The sequence below is a fragment of the Littorina saxatilis genome, linkage group LG12 (genome assembly GCF_037325665.1).
Source record: "Littorina saxatilis isolate snail1 linkage group LG12, US_GU_Lsax_2.0, whole genome shotgun sequence".
Taxonomy (NCBI): domain Eukaryota; kingdom Metazoa; phylum Mollusca; class Gastropoda; order Littorinimorpha; family Littorinidae; genus Littorina; species Littorina saxatilis.
The window spans coordinates 27,981,093-28,002,162 of record NC_090256.1 but is presented as its reverse complement, the minus strand read 5'-3'; the positions used below and the strand labels follow the sequence as shown (position 1 = coordinate 28,002,162).

Below are 21,070 nucleotides of genomic sequence, written 5' to 3'. Positions count from 1 at the left end.
ACTAAGTTTATTGTCTTTATCATCACTGCACCTGATAGATCCTGTATCTATAGGCATCCATTCATACGCATAAGAACAGTTTCCGCGACTACAGAATACTGAATGTCATTTTCACAAATGACTACAGCTGCTGAAATCTGACAGGGGGTTTACCCTTAGTCTCTCTGCAGGACCGTCTCTCTGGGTCAGGGGGAGAGGGCTGACATGCACGTGGACGACCACGTGGGATTGTGGGCTCTGGGGCTGGGAATCCTGCTGGTGGGGCCGGGGGTGGGAGTACCGGTGCGACCACGGGTACTGCAGGGATTGGAATCCTGGATGGTCTGAGAGGGGGAAGGGTCACCGTCCATTCTACATACACATCCGACTCTTTCTGAACTGGTTCGGACTCTGGCACTGCTGGCTCGGGGGTGCCCATGGGTTGGAGAAACAGGGGGGGAAAGTACGGTCGGAGTTCTGAACGCGTGACTGTGAACGCTTGGCCAGCTCCATCTTGCGGTTTGACTACATGGGGACCGCCACTTGCCGTTGGCGCCTCGACTACAATGAACACTCGTTCTCCCCACTGGTCTTGGATCTTGCTGCGCCCAGAGTAACGCCGTCGTAGCAACACAAAATCGCCCGGTCGCAGGTCCGAACTCGCCAGTCCACGGTCGTAGCGTTCCTTCCGTTTGTCTGCCTTGGCACCCGACCGCTTTGCAGCTGCATCATGCGCCCACTTCAATCTGTCGAGGTGGTTTCCCAACCACTCGTTCGGCATCACGGCTTGCCAAGCTTCTTGTTTCTCTCCCAAAAACAGGTCTAAGGGCATTCTGGGGTCTCTACCGAACATCAAGTAAAATGGGGAGAAACCGGTAGTGGCATGGGGGGTACAGTTGTACACGTGGCAAAGTTCCGGGAGGTAGGCGGGCCATTTCTTCTTCTGTTCTGATTCCAGAGTTCGCAGCAAACCGTGCATGGTGCGATTAAATCTCTCGCACTGGCCGTTCCCGGCTGGATGGTAAGCTGTAGTGCGAGATTTCATGATGCCGTAGTGTGCACAGAGCTCCTGTATGATGGACGACTCGAAGTTCCGGCCGCGATCGGAGTGGATGCGCTGGGGAATTGCATAGTGCGCGAACCAGTGTGTGATCAATGCCTTTGCCACTGTGGCTGCCGTCTGGTCCTTGGTGACGACTGTGATGGCGAATTTAGTGAACACGTCGGTGATGACTAAAACGTTTTCTTTCCCATCACTGGACGGTTCCAACACCGTGAAGTCAATGGAAACCACTTCGAGCGGCTTGGTCGCCAGGAGGTGTCCCATAGGTGTTCTAGGCGTCGTGCCTGGTTTCTTTGCTACTTGACATCTCTGGCAACGTCTGCACCACTCGTCTGCATCAAGGTGCATGTTCGGCCAGAATACACGACGGCGTAGCAGTTGGAGGGCTCGGTCTGGGCCCTGGTGACCAGCTTGCTGATGGACAAGGTCCAGCATCATAGGCCGCAGACTTTCTGGCACAACGATCTGTGAAATCGTGCCGTGCACGGGGTCTATAGCATCTTTGTAAATCACGTTGTCTTCTATCCTCATTTTGGCAAGATGACGGAGATACGGCTTTGCTCCACTTCCCAGGGTCACGGCTTCTTTCAACGAGGGTCTGTTCTTCTTTCGGATGAAAGGGGCGAGAGACATGAGGGAGGAGTCCGAAAGTGTAGCCTCGGCAAGTCTTGCTTTTCCGAGCGAGGGGAAGCAGGTCGCTAGGAGGTCGGGGTAGGTGTCCTCTTGCACTTTCAGGGGGTTCTTAGGACCGGTGATGTCGAATTGTTCCTCTCCGAGGCGGCTGATTGCGTTAAGCTCTTCAACCGATGCTCGATGAACAACCACTTCTATTTCAGGATCCCTCGTTTGCTGACTGCACGAAACCGCGATCAGTTCGTCGTCTTCACTGTCCGATTTGGTGTCGGGGGTGGGGAATCGACTTAACGCGTCGGCGTTAATGTTTTCCCTTCCCGAGCGGAACTTGATCGTGAAATCGAAACACGCCAACTCTGCTGCCCACCTTTGTTCGATCGCCCCCAACTTGGCCGTCTTCAAATGACTGAGTGGATTGTTGTCCGTGTACGCCAGTACGGTTGATCCCATCAGGTAATGTCTGAACTTTTCGCATATCGCCCACTTCAGGGCAAGTAACTCTAGCTTCAGGCTGCTGTAGTTACTCGTGTTCCGTTCTCCTTGTCGTAACGTACGACTGGCATATGCAATGACTCGGCGACCTTCTGGTTGGTCTTGGCTCAAAACGGCGCCTATGCCTTGGCTGCAGGCGTCTGTCTCAAGGATGAAGGGGCGGTCAAAAGATGCATAGCCCAACACCGGTGGTGAAATCAAAGCGGCCTTCAGGGTGTCGAACGCTTTTTGACAGTCAGGAGTCCAATTTGAGGCGATGTCGACGTTCTTGCTTTGTCGTTTCTTTGGCCCCTGCGTCTGATACGCCAACGAAACGAGGTTGTTGAGTGGGGCTGCAATCTTGGCGAAATCTCTCACGAAGCGTCGATAATAACTGGCGAAGCCAAGAAACGCCCTCAGTTCTCGCAGCGTGGTCGGCACTTTCCACGACGATACAGCCCTCGTTTTCTCTTTGGACGCTGCGATGCCGTCTGCAGAGACGGTGTGACCAAGGTACTCTACCGACTTCTGAGCAAATGTGCATTTCTTGGGGTTGACTTTCAGCCCGACTTGCTGCAATCTTGAGAGGACAATCTCTAGTCTCTCGAGGTGCTCTTCGAAGTTTCTGCTGTAGATTAACAGGTCGTCCAAGTACACCAGAAGAATCTTGAACGCCAAATCGGACATGGTGGAAGACATCATTCTTTGGAACGTGGCTCCTGAGTTAATTAAACCCATGGGCATTCTCAGATATTCGTACAACCCGAAGGGTGTGGTGAATGCGGTCTTCTGCCGGTCTCTTTCGTCCATGGCGACTTGATGGTACCCAGACGCCAAGTCCAAAGTGGTGAAAAGCTTTGCCTTGCCCAAAGCGTCCAGTGAATCATCTATTCTGGGAAGGGGAAAAGCATCAGGGATAGTTTTGGCGTTCAATTTCCTGTAATCTATGCACATTCTGATGTCTCCGTTTTTCTTTCGCACTATCACGATGGGCGACGCGTAAGGGCTAGTGCTTTTGGTGATGATGTTTTGGTCCAATAAACTCTCAATATGTTTCTTGACCTCTTGAATTTCATTCGGGGGAATTCTCCTGAAAGGGGAAGTGACTGGGACATCATCTGTCACATGGATACGGTGTTTGCTCACCTCTGTGTAACCGAGGCCGGTTTCAGGGGTGTAATACAGGTCGGGGAACTTGGAAAGAAGCGTTTCTAACTTCTTCTTATCTGAGGGGGCAACATCACATTCCGACAAATCAAAAGGGATGCTACAATGTTCCTCTGCTGCGTTCACTACCACCCTGTCACATTTCACTTCAAGCTCCACTGAGCTTCGAGGCGCTTCACCGCAAACAAAGTGGAAAGTGCCTATTCTTGTCTTTGGTTTCAAAATTATGTCTTCTACGTTCACATTCACCACTTGCACCCACACATCTCTCCCACGCACTTCACTCGCAGTCGGCAGTATAATCAAGCCATGGGGAGAAATGGGTAGGGGCTCAATCAAAACCTGAGACGGCCGGAGGTCAGTCTCACGCAACCCACCCACACGTACACGGACGGCGGATCCAGAAGGGATCAAAACAGAGTCTCTACCGGCTACTTTAGCTGTCCCTAGCAGCTCTGGGCACGACTCGAATTCTTTCAACTCGCTCAAAATGTTCATGCCTATAATAACGTCTTCGCTAGACTGACTGCTGGCCGACTCCTTTCCCACAAGAAAAACTTTTTTCCGGACCAACTGTCCCCACACAATCACATCAGATTCGAAATAACCATCATATGGGATTTCTGACCCATTTGCCGCTGTTACTTTCATGGTTAATGGCACTGATCTCACGTTGCGTGAAAATTTAGCAAACACGCGTTCGCTAACTAAACTAACTTGGGAACCCGTGTCAATCAACGCAGGAATCTTGTGGCCGCCAATGTCTACCACCGTTCTAGGGCTCTTCCCCACAGCTCTGGTGAGAAAGGAGTCACGGCTCAGTTCATCATCCTCCACGTGCCGACTCCTTAGTTGCGCCGTGGAGGCCCTCCGTTTAACTGTGGGCATGACCGCCGAATATGGCCCAGAACCCCACACTCCAGACAGTACGGCCGCCCATCCTTGGAGAAAGGTAACTTCTGGCCGGGGTCGCGCTGGCCGCCTTCACGGTCGTCAGGACGCCGATTCCTCTCCAACCGGTCGACTCGGGTGGTCAGCTTCTGCAGTCCCGACAGCACCTGTTGTTGAAGGTCCAACACCTTGGTCACCTTCGCTTCCAGCTCCAAGTTGGTGGAAACTTTCTGGCTGCTAGCGGACGTACTGCTAGAGTCTTCTTCTGCCCATCTTACTGCTTGGTCTCGTAGAGCGAGGAACGTGACGCCTTTTTTCCTCTCAATCTCCTCGCGCAACTGCTTGCGCAAGAAGTTGTTCGTCAGCACACCGACAAACCTGTCTCTCAATACATCCGCAGCCATGGCTGTCTGCTTCTCATCTTTCAGTTTCTGTTGCAACTTCATGAAAGCACTGTTCAGACGATGTGAGAATGATGTTATACTTTCACCCTCTACCTGTTTTACTAAGTAGAACTTTTCTAGCAAGTCGCTAACATTGTCTTTTTCTCCGAATGCATCTTGTAGTGTTTGAAGTAATGCTTCAGCCGTTCTATCAGGATTCCTACAGGCTACCTCATCTCTCACGTCTTGTGACACGTGTCTTATGATAAAATCATACTGTTCGTCTTCTTCCAAGCTTCTTTCAGACAGCAATCTCGCGATATCTTGTTGAAATTTATCAAAGTTTTGTCCGTAAAATTTTTTTACTTCTCTCTGTTCGGATGGTAGGATAATCAGCTTGGTTTGCTGCTTCTTAAGTTCCGCAACCTCTCGTTGCAGTGCCGCAACGGCTTCCGCGGCTTCGTCTGCCATGATCTCGTTCAGGATGTAGTTGTTGTCCTGCGCGGTGTTACTGCGCCCATCCTGCCCTCGAAGTTGTTGAGGTCGTTCAGGATGTTGTTGTTGTCCTGCGCGGTGTTACTGCGCCTATCATTCCCTCGAAGTTGTTGAAGTCGTTCAGGATGTTGTTGTCCTGCGCGGTGTTACTGCGCCCATCCTGCCCTCAAAGTTGTTGAAGTCGTTCCCGCGTCCACAAGGCCCTGTGTCCATCCTGTCGGCGACGCCACTTGTAGAAGGGTGGAAGGAGGAGGAGGAAAATAAAGACGACAAAGAAGTCTCTAAGACGTTGCCATTTCTCTTGCTCTTTATTCCATATTTAACTTGACATAACCTCCGGTAAACTTGTAAACATACAAGCTAGAAGCTAGAAGCTAGAAGTTTGAAATTTGAAGGGCCTTGGGACAAAGATCTTGCACACTCTTGCTTCGCTCTCCCTCTCCGTGGGAAAGCCACTCGGAAGGCGCAAGGATAAATTGTACGAATACTAAACATGAGGAGAAAGTAGGTGACAAGAAACTAGACCGGAGAAGAAAGTTATATTTATTTAGATTTCTGACTGAAACTATTTAGCTGTCGGAATAAAGGGACAGAAATATAGTTTTAGAGCAACACTCGATTTACTAATTTCAGGAAAGAGGTTGCATTAAGAAAACAAAAGGGACGCTAACTAAAATACTACGCAAAGAAAACTGGATCCCCATGAGCTCGAAGGTAGAAGTTTGATTCCGGATCTTCGGCAGCTCATAGGTACCAGTAGTTAGATTTTTGTCTGGTCACAATAATAAAAAGCTCCTGTTGTGAGAAAGATTTTTTTTATCTATCTTATTTTTTTTATCTACCGTCCTCGTGATGGGATAGGAAAGAACCAGTCAGTTTAGAGGAAAGAACCAATCAGTTTAGATTTTTTGCAATTAATGCTCGCACTGTATGTGATTTGACAGACTGCCTGGAAGGGCTGGACAGGCACCTGAATCAAAATTTGGTGTGTGTTCAAATTACTCCTTTGTAGGCTGTTAAATGACCGTGCAGAATGATTGCAACACTTGAACTTTAAGCAAGTGTTCCCTTCAAGTGCCTGTTAATTTGAGCATTCTCAGCTGCAGTCGCCATGGCGGAACGCGCAAAGCAATTTTCGATCTTTCTCTCAAGAGAAAGTAAGAAATTATCGATGCTGTCGAAAGTCAGCCAAACAAAGCAAAAGGTAACTATTGCTGAGGACTTTTATATTAACCAAACCAATCTTAGCAATCTGTTGAGAAACAAAGAAAACTATAGACAGCAGTTTTACAGTGGCGCAGTCGACCCCTACCATAGAAAACGCAACAGACAAGTATACAAAGACACAAAAACCTACTGGATTGGTTTTCATAGGCTAGGTATATATGCCTTTTTTGGTCTCAGTTTGACTCATTTGTCCTCCAAATGAGCATGCATGTTCTATATAATTTGTGGGTACGTGTCTGTGCCTGCCTGTGTGCATGTATCCATTTGTGAACCTGTATGTTTGTGTGTTATTGTAAGGAGGGGGTGGATGTCGATGAATAGGAGGGTGCTTCGCTGGCTGCTTCAAGTTCTCATGTATGTGTCTCTGTGTGTGGCAGGGGGGGGGGGGGGGAAGGAGGGCTTCGCTTATGCATACATGGAAATGTATTCCAAAGTACTTGCCTTCCAAATGCGTGCATGTTTAGGTTTGTGTGTACGTCAGGGATGTCGTTAGGCGTCGGACATCAGACATAGACCGATTGAAACGCTCAAATGTCAGATTCACATGGCCGCATGGCGGTCAGATGTCCTATCGTTTTGAACTGAACGCTGTCATAGTCCGATAAGAACTTGATTCCTTCAGACAGGGTGATATTCGATATTTTCTGTTCAAGATACACATTTTCAAAAAGCGACCAAGCACTCTCGCGTACAGGTGCACTGAAGTTGTGTAGTGCTGATCTTGCGTTTTCGGGAATTCCGAACCGTTTGCGATATGAGCCGTTTGGGTACACCCGTCTGCAGCACGCTAAAGTTAGGAGTACGGGAGACAACCCCAACTGACTATAAGTCTTGCGTCTGCTTTTGGTTTCAGTTTGAGACATTTTGACGAAGCGCATTGAATTATGCCATCGAAATAAAACTAAGGCCTGCCAAAGATCAACAAAAGCTGAAGACCTTTGGCTTTTCAACGGCATCCTGTGCTACGTTTGGGTCAAAAACAGGCTAAAACACGGCAGCTAGTGTCGCCGCTGAAACTGACACAACCACGGAAAGATAAGTTTTGTCTTTTGTACAGGACTATCACCAGTGCTGGACTGATCGTGTAACCTGCGAACGCCAAGAAGAAGAAGAAGTACAGGACATGGTGTCGGCACAGCAGAAAATTCGATGGACAGTGTTTTGCACAAAATTATGATGTCCTATTGAAATTTCTGAAAGCGGTCAAATGTCCTATTGATTCTGAAGAGCTCAGGACATTTGTCCTCTAGGTGTGAATTTGTAACAACATCCCTGGTTTCTGTGCGTGTGTGCATTTGTGCACCTGTGTCTGTCTGTGTGTGTGTGCGAAGGGGGGGTGTTGATTTTTCTTTGTTACTTGCAGGCATATAATGCAATGCTTTCCCAAAAATATGATGATGAAAAAATCATCAAATAATGAGAAAGAAATTGTGTAAATATGTCATATCCGGAGTCTCCGGATAAGAACAACCTTGGATATAATAAGAAAGCATAACAAGCAAACGTCCCCTTGACTTTCTTATAAGCGGGCTCCACACAAACTTGCACTCTTTGTAGTTTCTAAACAATCACAGATTGAGCAATTGATGTGACACTCTTGTGTGCTAAATGGTGAAATATTCTTGTTATTCTTCTAAAAGAATGGTCACAAACAGCTTGAACAGCTGACCGTCTACTTTTTAATGGGTGTGACTACTCTGTCATCTGTGCGCGTTATAAATATTCGTATTATTATTATTATTATCTGCAAATGTTGGAGGTCACCAACATTTCCTGTTGGGTTTGGTCTCCCATATTACGCAGAGTGAGAAAAGTTAAGACAGTAAGAAAGATCAAAGGATTATGTAAATATTATGACACAAAACGCATGCTCATGTTAACATAGTATATATATCGTTCTCTGGATGTGTGGCATTAAAGCTTAGCACTGTTGTTTTGTGAGTTTGGTTTTTCTCTCAAATATATGCCGTTGACTCTGTCACCCTTATTTTAATTTTTTGCTGCAACACTAAGGCAAATTCATGGTATCCGGGCGATAAACTTTTATGCATTCTCTGTAGTCTTTATTGTCTTGGCAGTTCTTCAAGAGGAACTGCAAAACATGGGCGAGCGAAACATTGAGGCAGCAGAGAAGTTGTTGTCCTTTCTGCTGAAGGAAGACCACCGGACAGAAGCAGACATCGCTGCAAGGTGGCAACTCTTCGGGGATGTACTGAAAGAAGGTGGGTGCTAGTAGATATTGCTCACTTGCTCATTTAAAAAAAAAATTGGGAGACGTTTGTTAATAAGCAAAGCAAACATTCACTGGTACGTCAACATAACAGCCTTTTAAATGGACAGATAAACAAATAAAAGTGAGATGATAAACAGGAAATGAGCCCACTTAGGTGTTCCACTGCACAGAAAAAAGTTAGTGTGTGTGTGTGCGAGCGAGAGTCAGTAAGTGCGTGCTGTGGTTGTTGTTGTTTTGTAGTATTTTTACGGGGGGGGGGGGGGGGGGGGGGGTAGTATTCTTTCTTTGGATAGTTTCCGTTTACAAACCCGCGCCTTTCAAACCACCTAGTACAAAAACTATTTAAGTACGGTATATTTGTTTGCTTGCACTGAACACCAGATCATTCTGTGCTGCACAAGATCATCACAGGCCAACGCCAGGGGGACATCCAGACCGAGCAGAAAAGGCGCATCGACTTTTACACAGACAAAATCACCGCTGACGTCGATCCCTATGCCATCCTCCCCTATCTCATCGCTAACAACCTCCTAGGACAGATGGAGTGCGAGCACGTGAAGAGCATTTATGAGCAGAGGGGATCCACATGGAGTGCTCTCTACATGGTGGGCAACATCCACCGGATCAACCCTGACTGGTACAACATCTTCCTTGGTGTGCTCTATGAACAAGGGTACAAGGAGCTCGTCAGGATTGTAGACCCTGATGTTTACCACAGTGAGTATGTGAAATGTAGAAGTTGGTAAAACGAAAGACAATGGAGCTGTATCCCGTACGAAACGTTCTTATAAGAAATTGGACCCAATTTCATATAAGATTCTTATAAGAGTCTTGTATGACAATTTCATATATGTGGCTTATAGGTATTTTAAATGCAAATGAGGTAAATTCTTATAAGAAACTTATATGAATCATATATGAACCTATAACCTGAGCTCATATAGGTCTCTTATATGAATCTTATATTCTCTTATAAGAAAGCTATAGGTCTCTTATATGAAATGTTCATATATATGAGACTTATAAGAATCTTATATGAAACCTACATCTCCCTTATAGGATTCTTATATGTCTCATATATGATATTTATATGTCTCATACTAGACACACGACCTTGACCTACATTTGTGTTTACAAGGGAAATAACACCTGCTTAACCCAATTTAACTGTCTTGACTTTGAATTATAATGAATCCAACTGCAAAATACCTTTTGGTTCAGTATATATACATATCTTTACTGAAGTTGTGTTTATTTTGAGGGCAAAAACAAACAGATCTCTAAATCACTGGTCACAAGAAGAGGAGTAAGACATGCATTGTCCTCTTCAAATCCAATACTTTGAAACTTGAAATTATGAACAAGAAACAACAAACAAGTTACAGCCACAAATAATTTTCTTGAATATGCACAGCTGTCACAGTTTCTTGTTGCTTGAACCAAAGTAGTGCTGGTAAACATGATTTGATCACCTGATGCAGAACCAGAACTGTAAAGTAAAACAAATAATGGAGGGAAATTCTGGATTTTGAATAAAAACACAAACCTGTCAGTGTCAAGCTGTTGGGTTGGTTGGGCTGCCAGCCACCCACAAACATCAGCATGACATAAACATTCTCTTCACATATTCATACATCAAGTCCAATTATTTCTGTAAGAACTTTGCATTTTAGTCCTGCTCTTTCACTGATTTTCTGCTAAACATTCTCACAGAGCTGCTGTCACAAAGATGGCCGTTCAGTCAGGGGGAGATAATGCTCAAGGCAAACCATCCACTTCCTGTTCATATATGAAACATATATATGAAAGCCAGTATTGCCAGTAATTCAGCATTGTCCAATATTTTTTCTAAGTCCTGAATTCTCCTATGCAGAAACTAAGTGATGATTCATATAAGAGTCATATAAGATTCATATAAGAAACATATAAGAGAACTATAGGTTTCTGGAAGTGCAGGTTCTCATATATGATTCATATATGATTCTTATATGAATTGGGGTCTTTTTCATATAAGAGACTTATAAGAAACCTATTCCTACAACTGACATACATAGCTTTTTACTTGTCATATATGAAACTTATATGTTTCTTATAAGAAACTTATAGGTTTCTTATATGTCTCTTATATGTTCATATATGTTCATTTCGTACGGGATGCCTTCATGAAATTAGAAGTTGTCAAAAAGTAAAGACTCTGGATCCATACATGTACATGTACATGAATTTGGAAATTGTAAAAAAAGTCAAGATTTTGGATCCAGTTTTTACCATGTACTAAAGTTTGAATCTGCCTCTGGTCGTCAAGTGAGAAATGACAAGAAGTCAAATGCATTCTAAGTTACATTTCTTTGATAAGGACTGTGTAATGTTAAATGCTCTGTTATTTGCTCACTACAAATTTCAGAAAAAGTTGAGCAAGTGTCAGTAGGACATTTGGTCCCCAGGAAGCTGTTGCAAACGGTGAGTGCGCATTGTGTGGTTCCAGATCATTCTCAGGGTCAGTTTCGAAGGACAAATTGATAATACGTTACATTAAACAGTGCTACTTTCATGACAGTAAACAGTGTTCTGCAAGCTTTTTTCCCAGATTTGTTGAGATGAGTTGCTTTTGTGTCTTTGTTCGAGGTCTTTTTACGCAACTCAGTCAACTGCCATTTTTTTATGCTTTTTAGTAAATTTTACATTTAGTCAAGTTTTGACTAAAAGTTTTAACATAGAGGGGGAATCGAGACGAGGGTCGTGGTGTGTGTGTGTGTGTCTGTCTGTCTGTGCGTGTGTGTGTGTAGAGCGATTCAGACTAAACTACTGGACCGATCTTTATGAAATTTGACATGAGAGTTCCTAGGAATGATATCCCCGGACAGTTTTTTCGATAAATGTCTTTGATGACGTCATATCCGGCTTTTTGTAAAAGTTGAGGCGGCACTGTCACACCCTCATTTTTCAATCAAATTGATTGAAATTTTGGCCAAGCAATCTTTGACGAAGGCCGGACTTCGGTATTGCATTTTAGCTTGGTGGCTTAAAAATTAATTAATACTTGGGTCATTAAAAATCTGAAAATTGTAAAAAAAATAAAATTTATAAAACGATCCAAATTTACGTTCATCTTATTCTTCATCATTTCCTGATTCCAAAAACATATAAATATGTTATATTTGGATTAAAAACAAGCTCTGAAAATTAAAAATATAAAAATTATGATCAAAATTAAATTTTCGAAATCAATTTAAAAACATGTTCATCTTATTCCTTGTCGGTTCCTGATTCCAAAAACATATAGATATGATATGTTTGGATTAAAAACACGCTCAGAAAGTTAAAACGAAGAGAGGTACAGTAAAGTGTGCTATGAAGCACAGCGCAACCGCTACCGCGCCAAACAGGCTCATCACTTTCACTGCCTTTTGCACTAGCGGCGGACTACGTTCAGTTTCATTCTGTGAGTTCCACAGCTTGACTAAATGTAGTAATTTCGCCTTACGCGACTTGTTTATTTTTACGATTAACTGGTGCACAAATGCACACACGCGGGCCCGGAACGTACTACATGTCCATTATCATGGGTACCATCAGTACAGTATTCAGAGAATGTTCTGCCAGATCTGTACCGACCCAAATGTATGGAGTTAAAACCCATTTGATTTTTGTAAAGGGCTTAGAAAGTTTTTTAAACTCAACATTACTTTGACATGGGCGCTCTAGGCTTCGACAAGCGCTTAGAACTGTACCCACGGAATACGCGCTATATAAGCTTCATATTGATTGATTGATATGTGTCGGCGAGGAATGTGCCTCCCTAAAGCAAAAATACTGATGAACCTTCGTGTGTGTGTGTGTGTGTGTGTGTGTGTGTGTGTGTGTGTGTGTGTGTGTGTGTGTGTGTGTGTGTGTGTGTGTGCATCCTTTACACATGTTCTCTTTCTGAACCCAGATCAAGGTGCTGCCTATGTTCCTGTGCAAGAGTCTAACCAACTCAATCCACAAAAGAGCAGAGAAATCCGTCCCTTAGGACGCGATGTGACTGGTGTCACCCCTGAGTATTCAGGGATCCACTCGGCACACCGCAGGTTTGCCACAATTGATGTTATTGTCTATAGTTACCTTGTAGTTAAAACACTATAAATGCTATTTATCTCAACGGCAATTAGCCAAGTTTCCTGCATTTGTAGTCTTGACTCTGACAGAGTGACGCAGTAGTCCCCCTTGTTTCAGACCCTATATATATGCACCCATGAGAATATTCAATTGATTCTGGTACTCAAAGGTACATTTCTTTCAATGTAAATTATTCGGCTCACCATCTCTGGTCAGGCTTTTACATGAGATAAGGCAATCACTCCACTTGGACACCTTCAGACATTCAACAGCCTGAATGCGTTCTGTGCAATAGTGGGAATTTGAATTTGTTCATAAATTGATCTCTTTAAAGCCAATACAGTCCATCTGGGAAATCAGTTCATAAAAAAATTGCCAACTCTGCACAGACAGCAGCAGGCATGGGAATTGTCCGCCGAAAGGTAAATTTCCGCCTAAATATTTTTATTGTTCTGTTGAAAAAGCATACGTGTCCGCCGAAAAATTAATGGGGGAGACAAAAATGGTTCTAAAAACTGAATTTAATGGCAAACTTGGAGCTCAGATGACACCAAATTGCACCATTTGGGTTCTTTGGAGAGAGAAAAATTACGGGGGGGGGGGGGGGGGGGGAGGGACATGCCCCCGGACCCCCCAAGTAAGGCTAGGCGCTTCGCGTCATCGACTTTGCTTTCACTAACAGATTTTTAGCCTTTTTTAAGTTTTTCAATTCCCATGCCTGAGCAGTGAGGATGATGATTTGTTGGTATAAATGTGTCCCAGTTAAAAGCCTAGGCGGAACTGAGATAGTAAGCAGAACAGTTTACACACAAAGAATTGTGTCTTTGAACGAGGCTGCCTAATATTGCACAGAGGCAGTGACGCAAATTCTGATTCGGAGGGGGAGGACGAGTTCCATTCGTACAACTCATCTTCTGAGGAGGACGAGTTTCATTCGTACAGCTCATCTCCTGACCCTAGCCTCAACATTGACCTTGAACTTACCAAGGTCAAAACAGTTATGGCGTGTACAAACGAATCCCAGACGCCGCAAGACGAAGCCCGAGCAGGTCTAACAGGCAGAAATATGGACGTCGACAAAGGTATTATAATTATAGGGAAGAAGAAGGTGTATATTCAGATCTATTCACACACACACACACACGCATGCACGCACGCACGCACGCACGCACACACACATACACACACACACACACACACACACACTAACACACACACACACACACACCCAGACACACACACACACACACACACCCATCTTCGTTTAGGAATTCAATTACAGATTGAACAGGTGGGTTTATTAAAGCCTTCTTGAAGGCCTGGTTGGAATCAATGTAACGAATGTCACAACCCGGGAGGGAGTTTCATTTGGTGGGAAAAAGAATAAAAAAATGACCTGTGACCGAATGTTTCATACCATGACTACCTAATGAGGCTCTTGATATTTAGCAGATAACTCCGAGAACAATCCAGACAACTGCAATGCTGATGTGGACCGACCAGCGAGAAGTGAAGAACGGTGTGAACCTCCAAAGGCGAAAATGCAGCTTTACCCTGATCAAGTTGAACTGGCCCAAGATGGACTTGCCGGAAAGAACGTCATCATCGTTTCTCCCACAGGCTCAGGCAAAACATACGTGGCACTCCATATCATTAAGGTTGGATGTTTTCCTTTTCACTTGTGATATTGTGGTGTCTTGTGGCTAATTGAGATTGTTGAGGTGTGTTTGCTTTATTTTCACAGGGTATTGTGATGTCATATACGGCAAATTCAGAGTGTTCATTGTTTAGAGTTCTTCCTTATGATACTGTGGTGATGACAAATCAACTGTGTGTGTGTGTGCATGTGTCTGTGTGTGTGTGTGTGCGTGCATGTGTGTGTGTGTGTGTGTGCGTGAGTGCATGTGTGTGTGTGTGTGCATATGTATTATTTGTGTCTGTCTGTGTGCCTGCTGGTTATTGCTTGTCTCTGTCTGTTTCTATGTCTTTGTGTATATTCATGATTCAGAACCACCTTGAGCAAGAGCGTCCAGGGGTTCGCAGGGCGGTGTTCCTGGTAAACAACCGAGCACTCGCGGAGCAGCAGTACAGGCAGTATTTTTTCAAGTACCTCAGCAACTTTCGCATCACACTTGTTGTCGGCGGCGACGGGGCGACAGCTTCGTTAAATCAGCTGCTCAACAGGTGGGTTTGTGTCTATACGTGCATCAGCACATGCGTATGTCATGTCCAACTCTGCCTGTCTGTCTGTCTGGCTATCAATATCACAGGCACTTGACACAGGGTGGTTGAGGGCTGGGGATGGGGTGCGCTCTCCTGCCTAATAATTCTGCTTCAGTTATGTGCATAGACAATAGTAGAGTTTACCCCCCTACTACCCCCACCCGACCCCTCACTCAATTTAGTATCATGTGCCTGTGATCATTATACAGGGTGGTCCAAGAAAATGTAGACAGTTTTGCATGCCTGTCATTTCTGCTACAGGGCTCCCACCTATTCTTTTTCACCTTGAATGTCTCACACAAGCATGAAAGTTTAGTAAGGCACAGTTTTTTCTTCTTTGCAACATCATTTCTGGGCGTAGTTCAATAGTTCATCACATTCTCAATCCAAGCACCTCGTCTCTGGATTACGGCTGCGACACGGACATTGAAGTTGTTGATAACTCTGTCCAAGGTCTCGAGTGGCAGACCTGTTTACCCTTACGATTTTGGCGTAATTTATTACGATTTTCTGCACAAAATACGCCATTCCGCTATCCGTGTCAAGACTACGATTTTCATAAATAAATATAAGTACAAAAATTTTTTTTTTTTATTAATTCACATGTTTGGCATTGTTCTTTTTAATGGCAAAATGGGGTGAAAAAGCACAGGACTGACCAGAGATCATGTCTGTCTGATGAGACGCTGGAGAGCCTTCTGGTGGTGAAGTCTCGCCCTCACTCATTCGGCAAGCGCAAGTACAGTAGAGAAGCGCTTGACACACTGAAAAAGGCCTACTACGAGCAAAAGAAAAAGAATCAGTGATGCATGTGCTTTTGATGTGATCTTTTTTGAAGTTATGATGACTACAAAAACTTATGTGTTTTGTTTGTGAATGATGGATATATGTGCATGATTGCGTTTTGAAGACACAGTTGTCATGTGCGTTGTAATTGGCGACGAATGCTGGATGATTACTATTTTTGTGCCAGGATTACTATTTTTTGGGCTGAGCATTACTCTAAAACACTTTTGGGGGTAAACAGGTCTGGAGTGGAATCCTCCTGATTTCACGAAGAATGTTCTCCTTTAGCGCTTCTATTGTCTGTGGATTGTTGTGGTAAACCCTTTCCTTCAAGTACCCCCAGAGGAAGAAATCTGGAGGAGAAAGATCTGGGGACGAGGTGCTTGGATTGAGAATGTGATGAACTATTGAACTACGCCCAGAAATGATGTTGCAAAGAAGAAAAAACTGTGCCTTACTAAACTTTCATGCTTGTGTGAGACATTCCAGGTGAAAAAGAATAGGTAGGAGCCCTGTAGCAGAAATGACAGGCACGCAAAACTGTCTAAATTTTTTTGGACCCCCCTGTATGCCACAGAAAAGGGGGGGGGGGGGGGATGGCAGACAGATACACAGAGAGAGAGAGAGAGTGAGAGAGGTAAAATACCGGCAATATATAGCACATATTTTTCATTGTTTTGTCTTGCAGTGCTGATATATTTGTGATGACAGCCCAGATCTTGTTGAACGCCCTGGAGCAGAAGGAAATTGATGGCATCCATGAGTTTTCCTTGGTGGTGTTTGATGAGTGCCACCACACGCAGCTGAAGCACACGTACAACCGCATCATGCATCATTACATGGCCCTCAAGTTTCAGGGTAAAGATGGAAGTGCAGATGTGAGAGTTCCGCGGCTACCTGTGCAGGTAAATGGAGCAGAGAAGATCCATGTCACCACTTGTAGCCGTAATGAGCAATGTTGAAGGCACAATCATTCTCGTGAAAACTGTTTGGCTCACCATATCTGTGGCCAGCCATTTATATTCGATAAGAACATTCTTTAACTTTAACATAAAGCCACGATGTCCGTAAGAATTTTAGAAATCCAACAATAAAACGTTTCTGTTGATGTTTGGTATGTGTCCAAATGGAGGATGGTCTTATTTAACTCTTGTACCGTAAAATCCCTAGCAAACGCCCAGGATCTGGCAAACGCCCACCCCCCACTTTTCGCCAAAAGTTGTGCAGAGGGGTTACTACCAAGCAAACGCCCACCCCCTTTTTTTGCTTTAAAAAAAAAAGCGTTTTAAGACAGTCAGCCTCCTTTATCTATGATTTGTGCACACTGTTCGATTGTTCGCCGGTGTTTTCTTCTTCTTTTTTTCCTATCACAGAACGTTGATCTTTATTTGTGTAAACAAACGGTGTGTTTATTTGTCATTAAAATTGCATAAATCACATGTTGTATCACTGTTTTTTCTCGTAAAAATGTGATGACACTTTATCTTGCAAAGGGGTGTATACCTAGCAAACGCCCACCCCCTACTTGTACCCAAAATCAGTGCGGAGGGGGGGTGGGCGTTTGCTAGGGATTTTACGGTATATGCCAGGCCAGATCTGAGATGGCGAGTCGAACTGTTCACAATTGGCGGACTCTGCCTTTACATGTTTTCATGATGGCGACGTAGCTGGTCAATACTGTTCATCACGAAAACGACTGTAAAACTTCAAAGTGATTTGAAGATAACCATTATGACTTGTGCTTTAGGTGACTCTAGAAACATTAATTTCAATAGAGGATTTCTTGAAACAATTCTGTAAGGGTTTTAATGGGCTTGAAAAATGAATGTGGGGCAAGTCGTAATATTTTGTTTGTTCATTTACACGATGCAGGCCGGCCCAGATTTGTTTCATTGATTAATTGATTGATCGGTTGCATGATGGATGAGTGAATGAACTATGTCTTTAACAGATCCATCTTTTCACACTGATTGATTGCTTCATGGATTGCTTGCCTGATTGATTTAATAATCCCTTGATTGATTGATTGATTGATTGGTCACAAAGGTGGTTGGCTTGACAGCCTCGGTGGGTGTGGGGAATGCACGTACTCCAACAGAGGCAGAAGAGCATGTCATGAAACTCTGTGCTCATTTAGACACCGAGCACATCAGCACTGTCCAGGAAAACCTTGAGCAGCTTCATTCCAGAACCAACAAGCCTGTTCATCGTGAGTAAAGCAATATTAACAGAATCTGCTTTGTTAAAGATGCAATTGCCTTCTCATGCAAACGATGATATACACACTGGTATATACTCCTTTTTGAAGACCTCAAGTCAATGTATGTTCCACTTCAATGTGCATATTGGAGGTAAATGTACATATAGGTTATGAACTGTACATGTAAATAGGTTACATAGGTCTGTAAAATCAAGATCTTAAAGAGATTGGGGGTGGGGGGGGGGGAGAGAGAGAGAGAGAAAGGGGAGGATGTCTTTCATTGGAGGTTTTGAAAGGCCGGGGTTCCAGTGCAGACAATCACAGATCTGTCCACATCTAAATTTGCATAAGACGTCAACAGCACCCTTCTGTTTGAACTCATGCTGTACAAATCAACTGTTCTTAGTGAGTTTTTTTGTTTTTTTCTGGATTGATTTTTCACATTGTCACGGGTGTCATTTTTAAAACAAATTGTGTTTTTATGTGGGTGCTGTGTATTTAGATGCTCAGTGCTGTAGAATTGCACATTTGTTTGTATGCGTAAAATAATAAACTTTAATGTCCAATTCATTTTCTAAAGCACCATAATTATTATGAGACTGCTGTTTGGTGGTGAAACGTGCTTTAAAAGAAAGTTGTTGTTATTATTATTATTTTATTATGGTTTTTTCACTTGTACAGAGCGGGCAGAATGTGGCACACGGCCTAACGACAAATTTCACACCATGATCCGAGAAATTATGACGAAGATCGAAGAAAGTATTGAACATTCTGAATGTAAGTAAGACTCAGCAACAAGCAGTTGTAGGTGTTGCGACAGCAGGTTGCTGATTACCCAAGTACGGGTGCAATAGTGTAGTTGTTAAGACGTCGGCCTTTGGTTGGGAAGGTTCGGGGTTCAAACCCCAGTTGCGCCTGTTAATAAGTTGAAGTTGGAGATTTTCCCATCTCCCAGGTCACTCATGTGCACACATGCTAGTGCCGTTAACTGCCCCCCATCATTTGTACACACAAGCACATGACCAAGTACGCACGGAGAAGATTCTGTAATCCATATATCAGAGTTTCTTTGGCTTACAGAAACACAAAATTACCCAGCATGGAGACTCTGAAAATGGAGAATGGTGAGAAAAAACGGGCATACACGTTTTTTTCCATGCACTAGCTAGTACTAAATATGAATGTACGTTGGAGTTGTAGCAGCCATGAAGGCAGAGGGAAATGAAGATTATCGAGGGCCTTATAGAGCCATACCAAACAGACAACAAAGAAGGTGGTATTGCCTGACAGTTGAAGCTGTTTGAAAAGAAAGAGCTAATTATTCTCAGAAAACTCAGCGAATCTTTTCAGACCTTAAAACTGCTGCTCTTTGCTAATTAAGTAGCTTAACTGAGCAAAGAGTAGATCCACTAAAGCATATGTTATACTGAGTAAACAGGGGGTGACTGCATGCGAGATGTAAGATACTGCCTGTATAACAGATGGACATTGCAGATAATTTTCAACCAACGTTTTATTTGCTGCTGTGATATTTTGCTGATTAATAAACGTTAAAGTAAGTTAGTTACTTAGATAGTTTTTACATTTTTAGATGTGGCAAGTGATGGTATACATGGTACATTGAAAACGTGTATATATATATATATTTGTATTAGATTTTTTGGTTGTTTGTTTGTTAGATGTTGACAGTGACGTAACAGGCGGTCTGCAGGCAAGGATGAGACAGAAGCCACACCAGAGGGGAAGCTGCCAGTACACCAACTGGATATCTGAGCTCCTGAGGACTGTCGCACTGCTGCCTGATGGACAGGCATGTCGGGCGCTCAAACCCTGCTGCGATATGCTCAAAGTAAATACCTTCTTGTTCTTATCACAAAACAACATCATTATTTATCTGTCATGTGGTTACAAACATGAATCTGTATTTAAGCTCCGTCACACACACAAAATATGCTGTACACTGTAAAAGATGTGAACGCAACAAAAAATAAGATCACAACTCAACAATGAAAATATTGCAAGGCAGAACCATCGCACCTACAAAATCTTGCATCACATTTTCTTTCTCATGCACACGCTTAGTTAAAACTTGCTGTCATGTGGACATTGTATGGTACTGTGTTGCTTTTTCAGGGTCATTTTTAAAGCTCACATACCTAAATTATTTTTTGACAAATTTATGTTGCACACAAACATGTGCATGCACAAAAAGACTGACAGTCACACACACTCACGTGTACAGTTTCTGGCACCCAGCTGATGATGTTGGGAAATACCTTTGTTGGGTTTGGTAATGTGGGATGTGGGGGAGGTGCACCGCTTTACGCTGAGTAAACACACATTGCTACCCATCAGTGAAGGCAGTTAAACGATCACGCGTGGCATCACAATGAATATAATGAGCTCCGATCGATGTGCATGTTGTACATCCCCTCACAATCATGCCTTTTTATTTCGAAAAGAGATGGGAGCTCACTGTTTTGTGTTTTATGCCTCCATTGATCAGTTGCAAGCAATAGTCTGTAACAGCCAATAATGCAAACGCCTACAGAGCTATTTCCGGTCATCGTCTATTTCTATCCTTTTTAACTTTTTGTTTTTAATGCATGAGTTATAGTGTGATCTCATTTTGGATTTGACATTGCAGATTTACAACGATTCTCTGTTAATCAACGACGAATGTGACACAGAAGACGCACTGAACTTTCTTGACCAGCAGATGAGCGACTATGACCCCACCGGACAACGTAACACCCAAACTGACCGCTTCCTTAAGGACCTTTTCCAAAGTGAGTATGCAGTACGAGAAGTCTTAAATTGCGGGGTCTTACTTAAATGGGGGTTCCTCTGTGTTTCTGTATGAACAGCATCATGGTCTGTTTGTTAATTTTCTCTTTTCTCAATAGTTTTAGGTGATCGGTTACAGATCTGTTTGTGCAAAAAGGTTAAAGTTAACCTTTAGAAATGTCCAGAGAAGTGTGTATTTGTGTGTGTGTGTTTTTTGTGTGTGTGTCAGTCTGTCTGCCCGTCTGGCTGGCTGGCTATGTCTGTTTTTCTGTTTCTGTGGGTATGCTGGCATATTCTTGCAGTTTTCAGCATATTTTTGCTACATTTGCAGCGAACAAGTCGAACTTGACAGTTGTGAGCAAAGAACAAGCCGACACCAACCCCAAACTTAACGTCATTGAGGACAAACTCATAAAGGTATGTAAAAGTGTACT

At 43.6% G+C, this 21,070-nt stretch overlaps 1 protein-coding gene across 1 annotated transcript in view; it reads left to right on the top strand.

Annotated features, from left to right (window-relative positions):
- Positions 1-21,070, top strand: part of LOC138981662 (ATP-dependent RNA helicase DHX58-like) — a 47,260-nt gene that overhangs the window by 7,885 nt on the left and 18,305 nt on the right. The window contains exons 3-14 of the mRNA XM_070354654.1: positions 8,388-8,531; positions 8,924-9,259; positions 12,477-12,612; positions 13,493-13,722; positions 14,090-14,298; positions 14,649-14,824; positions 16,338-16,554; positions 17,696-17,858; positions 18,531-18,626; positions 19,529-19,698; positions 20,497-20,638; positions 20,968-21,053. Coding sequence (XP_070210755.1) covers positions 8,388-8,531; positions 8,924-9,259; positions 12,477-12,612; positions 13,493-13,722; positions 14,090-14,298; positions 14,649-14,824; positions 16,338-16,554; positions 17,696-17,858; positions 18,531-18,626; positions 19,529-19,698; positions 20,497-20,638; positions 20,968-21,053 — 2,105 coding nt within the window. The remainder of the gene's footprint in view (positions 1-8,387; positions 8,532-8,923; positions 9,260-12,476; positions 12,613-13,492; positions 13,723-14,089; positions 14,299-14,648; positions 14,825-16,337; positions 16,555-17,695; positions 17,859-18,530; positions 18,627-19,528; positions 19,699-20,496; positions 20,639-20,967; positions 21,054-21,070) is intronic.